The 18,821-nt window shown below is 44.3% G+C and overlaps 3 protein-coding genes across 3 annotated transcripts in view; 2 read left to right on the forward strand and 1 right to left on the reverse strand.

The window, feature by feature from the left end:
- Positions 1-18,821, forward strand: part of LOC126560096 (uncharacterized) — a 428,080-nt gene that overhangs the window by 329,503 nt on the left and 79,756 nt on the right. The gene's annotated exons all lie outside the window — the stretch shown is intronic.
- LOC126557104 (V-type proton ATPase 116 kDa subunit a 1-like) overlaps positions 1-18,821 on the forward strand; it is a 263,661-nt gene that overhangs the window by 26,308 nt on the left and 218,532 nt on the right. The gene's annotated exons all lie outside the window — the stretch shown is intronic.
- LOC126558857 (uncharacterized) lies at positions 10,787-14,578 on the reverse strand. Its single transcript, XM_050214935.1, has 7 exons — positions 14,420-14,578; positions 12,033-12,050; positions 11,768-11,845; positions 11,508-11,689; positions 11,239-11,437; positions 11,070-11,176; positions 10,787-10,990 (listed from the first exon to the last, which is right to left on the reverse strand). Exons 1-7 carry the CDS (start codon positions 14,472-14,474, stop codon positions 10,868-10,870), a joined length of 762 nt encoding a protein of 253 aa, XP_050070892.1. The 5' UTR covers positions 14,475-14,578; the 3' UTR covers positions 10,787-10,867.

Here is an 18,821-nt window from a genome sequence, read left to right on the forward strand (position 1 = left end):
CGGAGCAATAAATACGTCGATTCTGACCGCGAAACGATCTACCGGTGGTTCAGGAGATGTGGTGATGAGAAAGAGGGAGAAAAAAGGGTAAACCCGGTTTTTCTGACGCCGCCTTTGACACTCTCCAGTGTCGCAACGACCTAAGACGGGACGGTAAGAACCATGGAGAGGGGAACACGACGTATGATGAGGTTGAATGAGAGGGCATAGTACCCAATACCCGAGCCAACGACGTCACCAACTGCTGAAGCCAGCATAATGCGCCTCCAACACAAGCCAGGGCTGGTTGGATTTTGGAACACGGCCCGAGGTTGATTTGTGGTGTCGCTGTTGGGCAACTACCCACGCGCTCCATACTGCTGCTGCTGCTGCTGCATATGCTGTGCGTGATCGGGGACACACCAGGACATGTACGTGTATGCGTGTGGTAGGCTTCTCGCTCCACTATCCGGTGAGTTCTTATTTTCTTTCTCCATTTACAACAGCGAAAACCACTTGACCGCCAACGGACCAACAAACACACCGTTCGTTCCCGTTCCATTCATGCGCAAGGGCAGGTCAAAGTGGTGCTTTTCTTCTTGTTTATTTTTTCCACCCTTATTCTTTACTCCCCTCATTCTTCAGTACGTTGTAAGGTACAGTGTCCTACCAACTATCCCCCACCACCGAGAGCTGCACTCATGCATGTGCAACCCGGCTACGAATCGAATTTAATTCATCTGTTTTGTTTTAAGGGTTTCTCTCCCTTTCCCTTTTGCCAGCATACGCTCTCACGTGTCACTAACGGTCGATATTGAAAAAAAAAAAAAACGAAAAAACTCACCTGAAGTAACAAACTTTCCTTATCCAGACCGTGGCCGGTGGGGGTGGATTTCGCTTTTAAACTTTTCAATGTAACTACCACGAACATCAAGTCTGGGTGGGTACGACAGGACCCTGCCTGCACGCGAGTTGGCAATTTTTGGGTGGGCGTTGTCCAAGCGAAGAACCTGGCTGGACAGACGGACGCCGTCTGGGCGATCGTTGAAACGATGTCCGAAAGCGCGCCTTGTTAGAATTGGAAAGATGTGAAAATTGGAAAAGGAAAGCCCTCAACGGCACCCTTCACCATGTGCCGGTATCGGAATTGAATGTCCGGAGGGCCCGCATTCTTTACCGGTGTTTGGTAATTTAAAACATCGAAGCCGCCTTTGGAAAAGACGGCGTGGAACCTGCTGAAAGCGGGATGGTGGTGTGCAGCAAGGAATCGATGTTTCCTCGCAACATTGATTAGAAGGTTGGCGACGTGGGAGGGGAGTGGCCATTAACGACATGGTCGTTACTTGATGTTGACAGCGATACGGAGGTACAGAGGGTTATTGTTTTGACTGGTAACGTTTTTGCTGCCAAGTGTTTGTTAAAGGTTAATGAAGTCGGATGTGTGAAGACAACTTTTTAGCATGCGGGTATCTCCAATGATTCCCTGAAAAGATAGTTAGACATAAATATTGCTTAAAAAGGGCAATAGCAAAGTTTTGTGCATTGGAGACTTCGACCTTCAAGGACGTTGCCTTAGAAAATTTGATAAACCCGGCTGTCCATATATTGGAGCTACTATACTGATCGAGAGAACAGGCGTTAGAGACATCGGACTTCACACGACTGTACCGGAGTTCAGTTCCCAACCGGACTGACAACCACACAACGCAAGTCAGCATAAGCAAGTCTAGTAAGTCATTCGATGACCTAGAAGGTCAGTTAAGCCACGAAGAAGTTGATCTTTCAGATGAGATGTGATCCACAAACATCGTCGCATAAAGCTCAGAGCTACGTGACGCAAGACCGTGGGATTTACTTTGTCTTATACAATGTAAATTACATGTTTTCATTTCGTTTCTGTGAAGCACGAAGTTAATTCAGAGATGTTCATCTGATATCGCAATCACTACTGGATATTGTAGGAGGTAAAAAGATACTTGTTAGATGATCTAGAATGGAAAAAAGACACTCTGTTCCATTTCGAATTCGTCATAATGATATTTATGCCCACTTTTTGTCGTCTGAATGTAATTCCTAATTCTTGGACGAAGCTCGTAAGCTCAACTCGCAATCATCAGTTTTGGTCCGCCTGTATGCACAATCTAAAAGGAGTTTAGATCAAGTTTAGACAACCATCATACAGTGTCGTCGTAATTGTTTCAAATAACTTAGGTGACACGTTCTCACGCTCAGCATCTACCATACTGAAAAACGAGCCACACACAACCAACTACCAACAAACTAAGACATTCGAGCTGCTTATGATGAAGTGGACGCCATCGGAAACTATCGCGGAAAGTGAGTGAGCTGGATGTAAAATAACACCCAGAAGCAAGCTTTATTATTACTACTCTCCGCATGAGCCTCGCCTATGTGTATAGGCGAACGTGAGCCTAAGCCCAAACAGTAACCTACCACCGGTACCGATAGAGGGGTCTACCAGCTACAAAGTTTTGTTCAAATCGGATCAGTTTCGGAGAGGGTTTGTCCACTAAAAGATAAGCCCTGCTGACTGATACTTTCCTAAACGGACCCGATTACCGGATTGACTCGTTGGTCGTTGTGTCAAGCCTTCCATTTTTATTTTGTTTGCTAGTTGTATTTTGAACACGGAACTTAACCTTAAACTGTACCCCCATCGTGGGTACGTAGGATGCTGATAAGATTTCGCCTCTCGGCTTAAGCCGAACAGGTCGAGCCTTCGCTTCACAAAATCCCGCAGTTTGGTACATTGGAAATGTAAATAAGCTGGTTGCTGGAGATAGGCATGAGTAAGGGTAGCGTAAAAGAGTCAGCTTTCGGATGACCGTTCCCATTGCTGGGTAGGCATTTAACCTTCGTCTCGCGGTTGGGACGTTAGGGCCAACAGAGTCAAGGGACGCAAATCACCATTTTATTGTGGATGAGGAGATTAGATTTGCTTGCCGACAAATTGCCTGTACGCACGCAGAGACCCTCCAGTCAGGTGTCAGATTACACTGTGTTCGGAGACGCTTCTCTCTCACGCCTTACGTGGGATGCACATTTTGCCGGTCATAAAGCTACGGAGTCCGGGGAAAATCCCATGTGCACCTCTTTTATTATCACCACTCCCTTAATGTACTACCTGTGACCTTCCGCAGCCTACCTGTTGTCTTTTATGACAAGGTCCCTGTAGACACCGCCATAATTTACCATAACCCGGACATCCGTTACCAAGAAATGGGGCGGAAGTGCGATGCATCCTGCATTAGTGATGGGCAAAATGCTATTTTGGTCAGAATCGAGTCCAAAAGCGAGTCCAAAATTTCCGGATTCTGCAATCTGAGTTCCGGAATCTGATCAGGAATTGGTTTCGAAATTGATTCAAGAATCTACTCTAGAATTGATTCCGGAATTGGTTCCTTAGTCAGATTCGATACGCAAAACGGAATCGAAATCACAATCGATAATGAAATGGTATCGGAAGCAGGTCGTTTCCGATCCCGAGTGTCCATTAATAATCCTGCATCCCTTAAAGTCATCCTTTACACGTCGGCAACAAAAAAAAAAAAAAAGATAGACCCACACACACACACCACCGAAAGCTTCAACCAAGCAAACATGTTTATTCAGCTAAATATTGTAAATACGCATCATTACAAAGACGATGTACGCGTGTGTTTGTGTATATGTATTTGTGTTTTGCGTTTGTATTACTGCGAGATTGTGTTTGGAAAAAACAACGGAAAATTCGTATTTTTTTTAAACACTAAACCAAAAAACACATATCGCAACACGGCAGTTCGATATTATAAGTACCGATTGGAAATTACACGAGAAATGTACGAGAATCGTTTTTTTGTTTGTTCTCATCTGATTTGATCTGTCTGTTTTCTGTTCCGTTGCTTGCATGCACGTTTATCTTTTCGCCCTTCTCATGGTATTGTGCTCAGAACACTCACATTTCTCTCCTATTTCTTCTCCTGTTTGTGTGATCATTTTCCATTTTTATGTTTCTTTTCTTCTCTTGTTGTGCGTACCTTTTTTGTGTGTCTTGTTCCTTGTTTTTCGGCATGGTGTGGGATAGAAGAGTATTATTATTATCATAATTATTATTAATATTATTATTTTTAGATGAGTTGATAGGAATTTGATGGGCGGCATTTGGTAAAACCGTGTTACACTATTCGCTTTCTTATCTTTTGTTTTCTTGTTTGTTCTCTTTCTGTCTTTCTGTTTCTTTCCCAATAGTTTCAGTTGTGCAGTTTATCTCAAAGTTTTTTTTTTTGTTTCTTTTCTTTTTGTTGTGTTTATGTGTTTTGTCTTGCTTCTCATTCACTTTGAAGGTAGTTTTTTTTTGTTTAGTATTTTTGTTTCCGTGATAGTTTTTTGCTTCTTTAACCATCCAGATAGAGGAAAATAAATTTGCCTTTCGCCGAAATTTTTTTTTCAGTATTATTTCACTCGTTACTCCCTTTCACCCTTGGCTGGTTACGATCGTGTACGGGTGTTTCCTTTTTTGTGTGTGTTTTTATGTGTGTGTGTGTGTTGGAAAAGGGTTTTCCTAGCATGGAAATGTTATGCTTGCAAGCTGTCCATTTTCTGTATGATTGTACTGAGCAGTCTGAGATTTGTTGCACCTTTTTCCTATGTTTTTGAGCGAATTTGTTCATTTATCTCTGGGAGGTGGGAAAGATAGATAGATGTGGGTGGGTTGCGTTCTGGACATTCTTCAATGGAGAAGGAATAGAAAATAGCCTTCAACGAACCGAGTCGAAAGCGCTTGAATGGTGTGCCATACAAATTTGAAAATCTTGTTGTAAAAGCATACTTTCAAGTGTTCAAGACAAGATCATTTCAAAAAAATATAAAAAAGCAAAATTTAACCAAAAAAATCCTTCAAATCTCTTTCTCTCTTCATCGCTAAGAATTGCAAAACGTTGAAAAAAAAAAAAGAAATGAAATGCATCCTTACGTAAGCGAAAATAAGTATTTCCATGATGCTACACAACCAAGTGCATTGCTTTGTTTGTCATTTTTCCCGGAGATTTTTGAAAAATTTGGGTTTTCCCTTGTTTCAACTGCTTGCTTCCGGTTCCGGTTTGAATATCAGCGTGTCGAATGATGCAGTCCTTGCGCGGTGCTGCTCACTGTCTATCCGGTCTGTGTGCTCAAGTGCTTTCATCCGTGTCTTGATTCAGTTTTTCTCTTTGCTTTGTGTCAGTGTGTGTGTTTGGCTTCTCGGTTTTCCATATAAGCCGTTAAGAACGTTATGCGTAACGTTTCACGTACAACCTAACGTGCCCTTGTTTAGTTGTTTATTGTGATGTTGTTTTTTGTTCCTTTCGCTTTCCACCGTCTTTATCGATCGATTTCGTGCAGTTTGTGATCCATTTTCACCGTTTTTTGAACGTCTTTTTGAAGGTTTTACAACTTTCGTATTTTTTCTTGGTATTTTATCACATTTCTCGGTTTTTTTTCTTAGCTTAAGAACGAGAGAAAGAGATACAAAAAAAAAAGGAAAAAAAAAGCATAAACAAGTTAAGAATATTTTCGCGAAAAACAAATGCAAACCTGATGCCGGACACCACATCATTTACTTAGCGCTTATCCAAGCGTCACCTTATCCATGCCCTTCAAGGGATTCTTAATCTTACCGGGGAAAAAAAGGTGTGTTTGTGCGTGTCGGTCTGTGTGATCGAATCGCTGATGACTCACTAGCGATTGATGAGCTGGTTTTATAGGCAACCGCAGTCTCCTAAAGCATCGCGCTGGTCGCAATTTTCCAACCGCCCTTAGGACGACGAACTGCACACCCTAGAGCACACAATTTGTTTCGGTGGGTATGAGCATGATATCGTGGGGAGAGAGTCCGTTGCCGAACGGTGGGGTTGGTGCTCCAAGGACACTCGCACACATCAGTTTCCGTATTTTTTTTTCTGGCTATTTGTTTCGCAGCAAGAAGATTTTCGCATACAGAACAGAACTAGGCAACTGATAACTGAAAAACACGAAACCGAAAACGGCTGCACACGACACGACGTTTTGCTCGCAGTGGCCAATGTCAATAATCAATATCAACTAAGAGTATGTGTATATATCTATATGTATATTGTATGTGTATATATATAAATATGCCCGTCCGGCTCTTCGGCGGCTTGACAAATTGCTACGACAATGTTAATAATATGAAGCACGGGATGTTACCGTTCGCTTGTGTTGAGTTTTTTCGCTTTCTGTTTCCGCTGGACTAGCCATTTTTCACCGCATCTGCTTTTAGTATTTCAACGTTTTTTTTCTTTTTGTTTGTTGCTAGCGTTCGCGCGCGTGTGTATAATATAATATTGGTTGATTTTCTTCACAAGTGCGCTGGGTGTGCTTTTGCTTTGTCAGTTTTTATGTCGGGTCGCGTTTGAATTCTTTTTTTCACAATAAGCCAAACTTAAGCACAACTATACAACAATGCTGCGTATGTACAAGTTTTGGAATGCAACACTCTAAATGCTCTGTTTGTTTCCTGCCCAGGGAGAAAACCTAAGTGAAGCGAGCCTTTCTTTTTAGTGGGGGAGATTAGTAATTAAGGGTTGGATTATCGTTTGAATGCATATGACTGTATGTGTGTGTGTGTGTGTGTCGGTGCTGGTTTGGAGCTCGGTTTTGTTTTAAACATTCAAACTCAACAATTCCTATACGCAATACTGCTATAGTTCAACCCGAAGATAAGAAAAAATGCATTTGTTTGCTTGCATTTACCAAGACTTGGGTACGCCTGGTACTAGGGTCTCAAAATCTTTCGCTTTCGCTAATACAAACTGTGACTGTGAAGCTTGACTACGCCGAAGGTGTGTAAAGATGCAAAACTTAAGACTGCAAGCATGCTTCAACCGATACTAACGTGGGAGCGATCGGTCATTTACTTGGGTGTGTTTGTGTGTGTGTGTGTGTATGTGTGCCTGTTTGCATGTCTTTTCCAGCTGTCTACTTACGGTTTCACTTGACCTCGAGCATGGTTGCATAAATGCAGATGCTATTAGGATACCGTACGACTGTGGCCAACTCATAACCTACAAATTCGTCACATAATACGTGACGTGATGGTTTGAGACACTAGAGAAAAGCACAGTTGTTTCGATTTTTATTTAGTCACTGATGGACTAGCCAATGAATTTAAAAACTTCGATTTTTTGTGATAGTTTTTGTCATTGCCAAATGATAGACCACCAACTAGCTAAAAACGGAAAAAGAGCGCCATGTTTAAAACAATGACTGCATGAATTGTCCGAGCTGTCTAGATCTGGAAAATGGGGCGTTCTGGTGGTGTTGGCGACAGCGGCGCCGGTCCCCCGATGTCAGCACTGACTAACCAACTACGTGGTGTCGCAGAGTCTAGAAAGCCATTTCGATGGCCGGCATGACCTTAGAGGTCGTTAAGCCAACAAGAAGAAGAGCTGGGAAAACTTGGCGTAAAAGCTGGTTCCTGACGGTTCCAAGATTCTCCTGGAGCCTTCGAGAGTCTGCTGGATGCGTCCGGAGTCATCTAGAGCCGTCCAAAGTCGTCCGGAACCGTCAGGAACCTTATAAGGAGACTAGCACCAAATTTGCGTCACCTTGGTTGGTTAGAACTGGCATTCCAACGTATTACAGAGGAGTTTCCAACGGTCAAACGGAAGATTCGGACGGTTCCAAACGGTTCAGGAAGGCTGGGAACCGGATTCACGTATGTGCACCAAAGATAATCCATCACTAGTTCTTACGAATCTCCAAACATTGTACCGAGTTGTACCGGCCTATCCTCGAGATGATGTAGGTGCTGGTTGCTTCACACAGCAGGAACAGAGAACAAATCCGATCCCAACTGTTTCCCCGTGGTATCAACAAGTCTCTTAAGCCATTAGATATTCAGCATATGGCCTCAGGAGGTCGCTAATCCTAGAAGAAGTGCTAGTGTCATAGAAGCAAAAACTAGGCTTCGTACACTACACCACTAAGTAAGCATCTTGAGCTGTAGTAAATGATGAAAATACACACACGTACACACACACAAACACACACACACACATACCGGGTTACAAATGACATTAGCACGATTCCTATGGCGTGCCTCGCTTCCATAACTACATGCATCTGTTTTTTTTTTGTTTGTTTGTTTGGCTTTACTTTGCTTGCTGCTATTCGCTGAGCTGCTGTAACATTAATGCTGATGATTAGCTTCACATAGGAGTGGGTCAGTGTTGTAGTCAGTGGGTAGTGTTTTTCCTTGCTCATCTAGGGTTTTTGTCTGCACTTTCCTCCTATCCATTCCGTTTTTCACCCCTTTTCAAGAGGTTATCGTGTGTGGGTTTGTGTTTTTCTTCTTTGTGTGTGTGTATTTGAGTGTTTTCATTTCTTTTGCCATACATCACTATTATTGATTTCTATCTACGTTATTGTTATCCACGAATATTTTGTTTTGTTGGGCTGGTCGGGTCGTCCCCGCGCCACACAACTGTCACACTATGGCCGCCCACCAAACAACACAGCTAATATTGAATATATTCTTACTTCAGAGTTTACTATTTTCCTTTGCTTTGTTTGTTTTTTGTTTGCTTGTTTTGGTTTGGTTGTTTCTAGTTTTGTTTTTGCTGTCTGCCTGTTACGATGCTTTGTCGACAAATTACCACAATTTCTAGTCATCTACTACCATTCTTATCTGCTGTTGCTTTCACCTTACTGCACTACTACGCTTGTCTACTTCCTTTCGTGTGTAAAAAGGCGTACTGTACGAGTTTTTTGTTTTGTTTGTGTATGTATGTTCATGTTGTTCCTCTTCTGTCTATGTCCTTAATCTGTGCGTTAGTGTTTCCTTGTCTGTGTTTTTTTTTTTATTTATGCCTTTCCCATCTCTACTCACGATGCACTGGACCACCTGTGTTTGTGTGTTTTGTGTTAAAGTTTTGTTTGTTTGTTAGTTTTTTTTTTTTGTTACTTTAGTCATTTTGTATCAAATTTGTTATTCATCTTCTAAAGAGATCCAGCCCATTTGGCACCGCGACTGGCAAAAAGTGGTTTGAAATACTCACACAAAAAAAAAAACGACGGGAAAAATACCGGAAAGCAACGTTTGTTGTGGGGACAACGGTTTTCCCTCTTGTCGCAAATGTTTTGCAAATGTGTATTTTTTTCTTCTCTCAATAGTGTTTCATCTGTTAAATTTATTCTGGTAGTTGTTTCCCTAGTTTTTTTTTATCTTCTCCTTAGCCTTTTTTGTTTTATCTTTCAACTATGCACATTGAGAGTAACGGCAAAGGATTTTAGCAAATAGTTTTGCTTTATTTTCCTTTTTTAACTTTACTTTTGACTATATTTTTGTTCTGCTTCGTCCCTTCACTTTTTGTCGCTATCCGTTGTATAGTGATGAGTTTTTCTTTTTTGTATTATTGAATTGGTCTTTTGCTTTAGTAAATGTTTTAGGTTTTTAGTGTTTCCTAATGTAGTGTTCCTTGATTTTATGTTTCTCCCTCCGTTTTCTTTTTCTTTGCTTTTTCTTCTAATTTGTTCATTTGCTTTGTTGTTGTGCCACAATTTTGGTTCCACGTGTTCGGCGTGTCGGCTACGTCGTTAGTGTCCTAAGTGTTTGTTTCTTTTCTGTTGTCTACGTTGGATGATTTTGTGTGTGTGTGTGTGGTAGGTGTGTGTATATGTGTGTGTTTGTGCCTAGCAGTGATTGAAAGGAATGCATAAAGAAAATTTGATTGAATATGTAAATACTATCTGTGCAAAAATAGTTGTGTTCTTTTATCATCCCTTTTTTTGTTTTCTTATGCTTCCTTGTTTTTTTTTTCTTTTGTTGTATTGAATACATTGTTCGTGTAGAGATAGGTGGGTCATTTCATCAATGTTTTGTTTTTTTTTTATTTGTTTCAATGTTTACCTTTTGTAAGTAATCTTTCCTTTTCCATTTTTGTTGTTGTTATTTTTTTCTTCTATTCCTACTATTTCCTTGGAGAAAACGATCCCCACTACACTAGAGCTCGTGGAGATTGCGGGAATTTCCGAAAGGGGTAGTTAAAAAAAAAAACCTCCATCCGCCATAGCGTACGTGCATAGAACTCGCTAAGATTGGTGTAAGCATCAGCGTCCATAAACAATGAAAACAAGCGTACGATACTCTAGAGCACATTGCCTATAGATGCAAATCCTTATACAATAAGCGGTTGATCGGCGGATGGTGTAAACAATCAAACTATAAGCATATTCCTCAGCCTAATCGCCATTACCGAGTGCTGTACGAACTGACAAAATGACGGCATTAGGAGAACGCAAGAAACACCGGAAAGGACATCCTACAGGAGGGGAGCAGGAGAGCTTACTATTCGAGATACTGCCGATTGTGTCCACACCAATACCATACTGGGTGTGACTTTGATCCCCTCCCTAAGGCCCTGTTGATTGTTGATTCACATTGCGAACATTCGCCAAACTGCTTACAGCGAACGTAGCATCTGTATTCCCCAGTAAAAAAAAACAGCGCCAATCCAGTGTAAAGCGATGATGCGATGTACCGGGGCGATCCTGGGTGTCCTGGTATCCCCAACCGATCTACCAAGCGAACTAATGATATGGAGCATGTGTATTGCAGCGTCTCGAAGATATGGCGCAAGGGGTTTTCCGTTGTTTTTGTACAGCCTGATATTAGCGGTCGCGGAAGTACCGATATTCCACACCGTTCCGATATCCGATACATCCGGTTCTCCCGTGTAGAGTGAAGAAAATTACAGAATAAAAAAAAAACGCGCATCGACAGCGATCGTCGCGCACGCATCCCAATAAAACTCGCCCTTCATCGTAATGAGAGTCTACCGATCTAGACATTCGATTCGATGACGAGCGGGTTTTATTTCTGGTGATTTCAGTTGTCCACCTCGTGGCAAACCTCCATATAGTCCGGATCGTGCATAATGTCCTTGATCATGTCCTTCAGCATCGTGTACCGGGGGAAGATTGGGTAGATTTTGGAGTTACCATACTCGGACTGTAATTGTAGGTAGAAGGGAATAGAATCATCCTTTCGATCCTTGATCGATCGTCTCAAATCGTCGAGAGAACCCTACCTTTAGCTCTCGAATCAAGTTCCTTAGACCGGTGTACTTTTTCAGCAAACGATACAAATCGTTTATCATCTGCGTGTTTTCCTGCTCGATCTGTGCCGTGGTCATTGCTGGAAAGGATAACGCATTAGTGACGTTTAAAGGTTAGGGCTACAGGTTGGGTAAAGCATACTTTCGAGTCGCTCCATTCGTTCGCGCCGTTCAGCCGCTTCTTCGGCCAGCTTGGCGGACGTCTTCACACCCTCGCCCGACTTTTGCGATTTCTCCATAATGCTACAGGCACGCAGTACGAAGGCCGGAACAGTTTCTAGCTTCTCCTGCTTCGGTATCTCGACCAGGGTCCAGTACTGCGTTTCCAACCGGATCACATCCTGCACGGGAAGTAAGCAAGACGAGCGTCTCAGCTGAAGTTTAGCTTCTGAATTCTAGCTACAACCCTACCTTAATCATAAGCTTCAGCATCGGATAGCGATTGAAGATGTTGCGCTGGCTCTTGGAGTCACCGTATTTGTTCATCAGGTTGACCAGTGCCTTCTTGGCGGTATCGTACGATTCCTCCAAACGGAGCCGGACCGCTCGCAATCGTTCGTTCGTCTCGATCAGTTCTTCCCGGCTCATACCACCTGGATTGGGGAGTTTAGGGTAGGATTAGCAGGGGCTTCTCACGATCGTAACAATCGTGCGATGAGGTTAATACTCACTCGGCGACCCTTCATCCTTCACATCTTGCACTATTCGTCTGACGCTTTGTGTAAATTTGCCAACTAAATTTGTTGAAGCTACGAATGATCAATGAATATTTTACGCTATCAATCGGTATACTATGCACACAACGCTACAACACTACTAGAATATGTTAAACCTGTTCTACAGTATAATCTTCTCTATATCTAAAAACGTATAAGGAACTCTAAACATCTACCACTCCATCACTAAACAAACCCCGGAACCAGTATGATTACTTACCATAATGCTTGGGAGATTCTGTAAAGATAAGTACAAAATTGATTAGTAAGACTTCCACTGCAAATTTCAGATGGCGTCCTGGTCAAACAGTACCAGCCGTACTAAGAAGAGCTACTAAGGTGGATCAATCTGCAGGGTATACACATAATGTTGAAGACAAAGGAAAGCACCAAATATCACACGACTACAAAAAAAAATAAAAAACGATAAAGAAAAGCCTTCAGGGCAACTTACAGTGTGGCTGTTTTACTGGTCGGTGTTTATTTGACAATTGTTCACACAGTTGGATTAATAGAGTGGACAGAGAGTGGTGTGAAAAAAGGTGGAGGGTGAGTGGTGTGTCTTGTTGGTGGTTCGGACACAGTGTGTCCTGTGTGCTGTGAAGAAATAGAAAACGCTGGAAAAGAGAGAAAGAGAGAGAGAGAGAGAGAAGATCACCCCCACCCGCTGGCAAACACAGTCCTCGTATCGAGTGATTAAGATTCATTAAGCGTGTACGTCAACTCCATCAACCGAAATGGTTTGGAGCCGGTATGTAAATGGCATTTGCTTTTTGGCGGCACATTGTAGAACAGTGCTATCAACGACCCACATATCATTTTATGGAAGTCACGACAAGACCGTTTTTTTTTTTCGGGTCGTGTCTTCACTTGGTGTATCCGAGCAGCATGACGAACCTTTCTCTGCGTAGGACAGTATTTTTGTGCCGGCAAACAGATTATGCTTGTCGCCGGTACTGCCACCGCCACCGTGCTCGGAACCGGCCGGTTTGCTCTTTGTACGCTGCTTTGCTGTCTGGCTGGCAGCGGGCTGTTGAGGTTGCTGTTGGTGCTGCTGCTGCTGCTGCTGCTGATTGGCACGATCGGTTGTCGTGTCCGGCCCGCGGAAGAAGGCATCCACAAAGTCTCCGGACAGGTCGGAGGATAGGTTGGCGGTGAGATAGCGCCGGTAGTAGTGCTCCTCGGCGTACGTGTTGCCGATGTTAATCTTGTTGCCGTAGATACGATCGAACGCTTCGAAGACGTGCTCGTTGTTGAGGTGCTTCGTTAGACGAGGACGCTCCCGAAGGCCCAACTTGTGCAGGATCTGATGCTTGATGGTTTGCAGCAGTATTACCTCGATTGGAGGATTGCTTTTGGTGGATCCCGATTCGGACCCGGGACCACCGGTACGTCCGGGGGCGTAGAAAAGCCCATTAGCATTGGCGGCGATGCGACGATTGTAGAACTCGGATAGAACATCCGTCACGAGGAATATGGTACTGAGCACGATCTGGGACGTCGGTTTGAGGCCTTCGTGTTCTAGCCCAAACTCGTACACCTTCCGGTTGGTGGAAAGCAGATTGTTAAGGCTACAGCCCGTCGGATGGAAGTCACGCTTGGTGCGCTGTGTCGATAGACGCTCGAGACGCCGTAATTCCGTCTCTTTACGCAACTTGCACAGTTCCAGTAGGACATTCGCATGGAAGCAGTAGAACGTTTGCTCGATTGCGTCCGCTTCGTGGTGCGTTGATCCGGTGCGCATACAGCGTCCTTCAAGCTGTTCGTCGTATAGTGCGTACAGATCACTTGCTAGCCCTCCAGCGTGAGCCCAAGAGCAGGTCACATTTGGGGGAAACATTAGCTGCACCATAACGGCCAGTTCGGTAGGGCCTTGAACTGAAAGACCACGATCGCTGCTCGCTTCTACCGTTAGCTCAAACGGTTGTTCATGCTCCTCAACGAGAAGGAAACACTCCAGACATTCGTCTTCGCCCGTGCGGCGCACAGCAGTATCAGCTCGACAGCTTCCAATTACCCCAATTGTGACCAGTAGCAGCAAAGCACTGGAACAGGTGGCGACCGAAAGCAGTCGAAGCCATTTTTGGCGTACTGTGTCCTTATATGGAAGCTGCCTGCGAAGCGCAGCTCCAGAAGTGCTCCATCCGCGGGTGAAGTAACCTAACCGTGTGGATCGTGTGTACCGTGTATGTATGCGTGTGTGTGTGTGTGTGAGAGTAGATGCGTAGAAGTGAAGTAGTAGCATGTTTGCACAAAGCAGCAAACATAATTCAACCCCAAGGCACAAGGCGGCGGGAAGAAGAAGAAGAAAAAAAAGAAAAAAAAAGAAGGGATAGGAAAATAAAACACACACACACATATCAGCCATATTGGGGACGGTTTAGTTGCGATCCCGTACGCGAAATCAAAAACGAAAAAGAAAAGACACATAAAACGACAATCGCGAATCAATAAAACAAGAAAAAAAAAACAAGAGTCATAGGAAAAAAGCTTTTCCGCATTGTTGGTGGATGGTGCGCCTTTCCCGGGAACACGGCAGGAAACACACACACATACACACCCCCACACTGCAGACGGAAACAGACGGTTTGATAGACACACACTCACCACCGGCATCCGAGGATCGCTGGGAAATGCCGCGCTTCATGTCGTGCTTGCCCATCTTGGCTGCCAGCTCGTCGCGTTGCAGTTGCTTCGAGTTGCGTCGACTTGGTGCGGCCCGCGGCTCGCCTGATGGTGTGGTGTTGGTGGGACCGGACGACGACGACGACGGCTGTGGTTGGGACAGTGGATGGGATGAGCGGCGTGAGGACTGCTGCGAGGTGCTGGAATGCGGTGCTTGATCGGCTTGATGAAGCGGCGGCTGCTGCTGCTGATGTTGCTGATGCTGTTGCGGTGAGGGTTTGGAGGATGTTGGTTGCGGTTGTTGTGGGCAATGTGGCGGCTGTTTGCTAACTTTCCTCGGATAGCGTAGTTTTCTTCCGAACCCTTTATTAGGGTAGGTTCTATACTATCGGTTAGCTTTGCGGACCCAATCTAGGTTAGACTCATTGTTGTACCAGATGCCTGGAAAAGGGTTAAGGGAAATATATGGCAAAACGTTACTTGGGCCTGCATGCAAACGGGGATGGCTGGTAAGCAAGATGGGATATAGGTGGATAGCAAGGAAAAACACTACGAACTAAGAGAGACAGAGAGAGAGAGAGAAAGTTAGAGAAAGAGTATGAATGTGAGTGAGGTAAAGAGAGATGCAAAACGTATTGATTCGTAGTCTAAAATCAACAAGTCTAAAGAGGTTCTACAGCTAGTGAACAGCTCTACCAGCTGCCATTAAGTAAAACTTTTCTATTAATTGTCACACTGCTATCTATCGTTGCCTGGCATTCCCTCAGGAACTCTCTAGTAATGGAAAACCACCTATCTTACCAATCGCAGCCTCAGTCTTCTGAAGGTGTACTAAAGTCAACATCCCCAAGAGGGAACACACGCGTACATTGACTAGCAGATAAAATGGGGCAGCAAGAATTACAGAGAATTCTTACGAAGACACAAACTTTCCGTTTTCTTAGCTTAACGACCTCTACTAGGTCACACCGGCCATATAGTCCGGATGGGATTTAAACTCTGGCCCTGCCGTGTGAAGACCGGCACCACTGTCGTCTCTAGGACCAGATTGCCCAAAGGTATCTACTTATTATTTCATTATTTATTCTTCTAGACGTTCATTCAACAAATCATCATGACCGCTAGAATCTGGCCAACTAATATATTGGTTGACTTAGGTTGTAGCTGTCCTACTATGACGGAAAACTTTTCGCCATCTATCTAAGTATTTTATGGATCTTTTGACGGCAGTACACGGATGGCAGTGTTGTCAACCAGATGCTCTAACACGTGTTGAATTTTTCTCAGCTTGTCGAAGATCTTGTAATCTTGTTGAAGCTGGAAATTATTCTAAAGACCACACTATTTTATCGTTTCTAAAACTACTTTTGAACCTTCTCTCATAGCTATTAGATTCTACTACTTTGACTAGATTTGTACGAGCTATGATTAGATTCAATTTACGATATGATTCAGTTGAGTCGGTTCATTCTTAGAAATCTCTACTGTCGCCGCATTAGTTTGTTCGTTCAATATTTCCAGGACACCGAACACTCTTGCTAATCCAAAACCCAGTACAATCCGTCCTAGTTTGCCTTAGACCCCACTGTAGTATGCAGATGAAACCTTTCCTCTCTCCGGTTAAACAAAATTGGTGTATGTGTGTGTGTGTGTGTGTGTGTGTGTGTGTGTGTGTGTGTGTGTGTGTGTGTGTGTGTGTGTGTGTGTGTGTGTGTGTGTGTGTGTGTGTGTGTGTGTGTGTGTGTGTGTGTGTGTGTGTGTGTGTGTGTGTGTGTGTGTTACAAAGTGTGACCCAACATCAACATCACAATCATCGTCATCGTCAGCAGAATAGACGGAAAAGAAAACTTTTCCTATTACTGACACTTCATCAAACATTTAAAGCACAAACAAGGCACACAAACTTTTCAGCAAACACACACACACACACACGCATGTTATTTTTACGGAAGCTTTTTGTCGAACGTCACCCCCGGCCCCGTGAAAATAATGGACGACCGTGAGGAGGACGGAAGTTATCCGCTCTCGAAGCCAAACACGGCAAACAATAATATTAACACTAACACTAATAACCAACAAAGGACATCCGGGAAGCAGGAGTTTCCGGTAATATTTCCAAGCATCCTTTTGAGCCCCATTCCCATTTCCACTTGATTTGATGTCCACTTGTTCCTGATCAATATAAGGGTTGTTGAGTGCGAGGACAAACCGTTCTCGTTCGCGCCAACATCATCCACACACATACCGGGTGAGCTTTCGTTGATGTGAGCCGGAAGGCCGGGCGGAGGCCTGTTATTGTTCGGGCGAAGCCGCAAAAACCACGGCCAACAATTTTCCCCACAAGTCACAAGGTAAGTAAAAGTGCTCTTAAGTCATAATGGGTGTGCAACAAGACTAAATCAGGGTGCCTCCGGTGTGTGTGTGTGTGTATTTATAAATAGTGAAAGAGTAAAAGGGCATGACTGTGAGGCACAACGCTAGGGAGACAACCAGAGCCCTAGAGTAAAGAGAAAAGGGTCTTTGTCGTATTCAAGAAGTGACCTAAAAAACACCACAGATTGTTGTACGCCTTAGGTGAAGCCACCTAACTAGGCCACTGTTCTGTTAATAATGGTGTGATGTCATTTGTTTCGCTACGTATACTACTTGTATTCGTTCTTCCGAGCCTCAATTCAAGCGAGCTAAAAAGTTTAAGGCTCCCTCAGCATTACCATATGGCGAAATATCCGCTTGGCAGAGGAGGAATATTGTTTTCCTCGTGTGCATCCGACGATTTTCAGCTACTGCTTGCTCCGCACCAAAAACAGCCTCTAATCCAAGTTGAAACTAATCTGACGGCTTGCTCGATCGATCTGTCATCCGGCGTTTCCTCGTTTATCGTTTGCTGTAGTACCTCCGAACATCGTCCCCGCATCGCCATTTTTGCCCAAACCTGTCAGAAAGCATTTCCCCAGCAATATGCCACGGGCGCGAGTAAAAAAGGGCTGTCTGGCATGTCAACCCTGGGAACATTTCGCAAAATGAACGCGTGCGCACATACACACACACACACACACACAAACACACAAGGCAAGACATCGAGACATGAGCTTCAGCAAAACCGGTACGTGCCTCGGCAGTTCCATCGAGACCAGAATCATCCACCCTTCCCTCCGGTAAACGACTTTCATGTACGGGAAGACACCAACAACAAAAAACTCTCCACAATTCGATTGAAAGCCTCTCTATAGGAGTCATCGCTGGCGGGCGGATGAAAAACCGATGAGAAGAATTGAACGAAATGATGGTTTTGTTGCACCACGGGGATCTCGGTGTACTAAGGGAGAGTTGTAGGTCCACCCGCCAGCCAAATGCCGGAAAGGAAGCAACCGCGAAAAGACGGCGTAAAGCGACACACATACACACACACACACAGAGACACCGAAGGAATGGCCGTTGATGGTGGTGATACTATCAGGCAGATAAAACAAAGCCGAGCGCTCACACACTAAACGGCCAACACACAAATGCCATTGACAGCCATTTCTTCAAGCTCTTTGGCTTCAGTACGGCTCAGGCCCGGCTCAGTCGGCTGGTTGAATGGTTCCTGGTTTTTCCTCGTCTATTGCTGGTTTCGGAACGTTCGGTGCGCGGAGTGTCTCCGTCTTGTTTTTTTCTATTTCATCTCTTCCTACAGCTAAAGCTTACGATGAACTTCAAGGACTGTCGGAGAATTGGAAATAGAAAAAAAAAACACACACACACACAAAATGGAGGAGGAATGCTGCTGCCGGGAGGACATTATTTCTTGTTTGGGATTTTCACCCTCACTCAACTCGTCGGGACCGTTTCGTCTGGTGGTCCTTTTGGAGCTTGCTTTTGCTTCATCCGAGCTTCGTCCACTGGTCGCTTTTGCACTTGTTCCGCCATTTTTTTTATTTTTGCTGCTAGTTTGAGTCCTTGTGTCCTTGTGTGCTGTGCTTTCGTCAAATTGCATGACGAACAAGAGCCGTTCTTCTTTTTTTGTTTCTCTGCTGCGCCAATTAGGAAAAGCAGATGTACATTCTGTCCCTCTGCACTACCCCGCCAGCTTTACACTGGGATGCGGAAAAAGAGCACTTGGGCAATCGTTTGTCTGGCCGTGTCCGGGCGCCCCGTGGAATGAGCTTTCTTTCCGGATCCCATCAAAACTACCGTGCAGTGCAGTGTGCCGTTGCGAAACAATGATACACGTACGTGCTGGGAAGAGATTGGACAGATGGTGCTGGCCTGAACACTCGTCACGTCACTTGCCACACGCTGGACGCTGACAGCCGTACCGGAATGAGTGTGAAGTGTGAGGATATTAAAAGCTGCATCACATACTAGTCGGCTCCCGGATAGGGGACTCTGTGTCTGACTCGGT

This window comes from Anopheles maculipalpis, chromosome 2RL (assembly GCF_943734695.1).
Source record: "Anopheles maculipalpis chromosome 2RL, idAnoMacuDA_375_x, whole genome shotgun sequence".
Lineage (NCBI taxonomy): Eukaryota > Metazoa > Arthropoda > Insecta > Diptera > Culicidae > Anopheles > Anopheles maculipalpis.

Excerpts from the sequence above, each read along its gene's own strand:
- LOC126558857 (XM_050214935.1), bottom strand. The coding sequence starts at position 14,474 with ATGGGCAAGCACGACATGAAGCGCGGCATTTCCCAGCGATCCTCGGAT. Across the intron at positions 11,177-11,238 it reads ACGAATGGAGCGACTCGAAA|CAATGACCACGGCACAGATC; the intron begins GTATGCTTTACC and ends TATCCTTTCCAG. Across the intron at positions 10,991-11,069 it reads ACTTGATTCGAGAGCTAAAG|TCCGAGTATGGTAACTCCAA; the intron begins GTAGGGTTCTCT and ends CTACAATTACAG.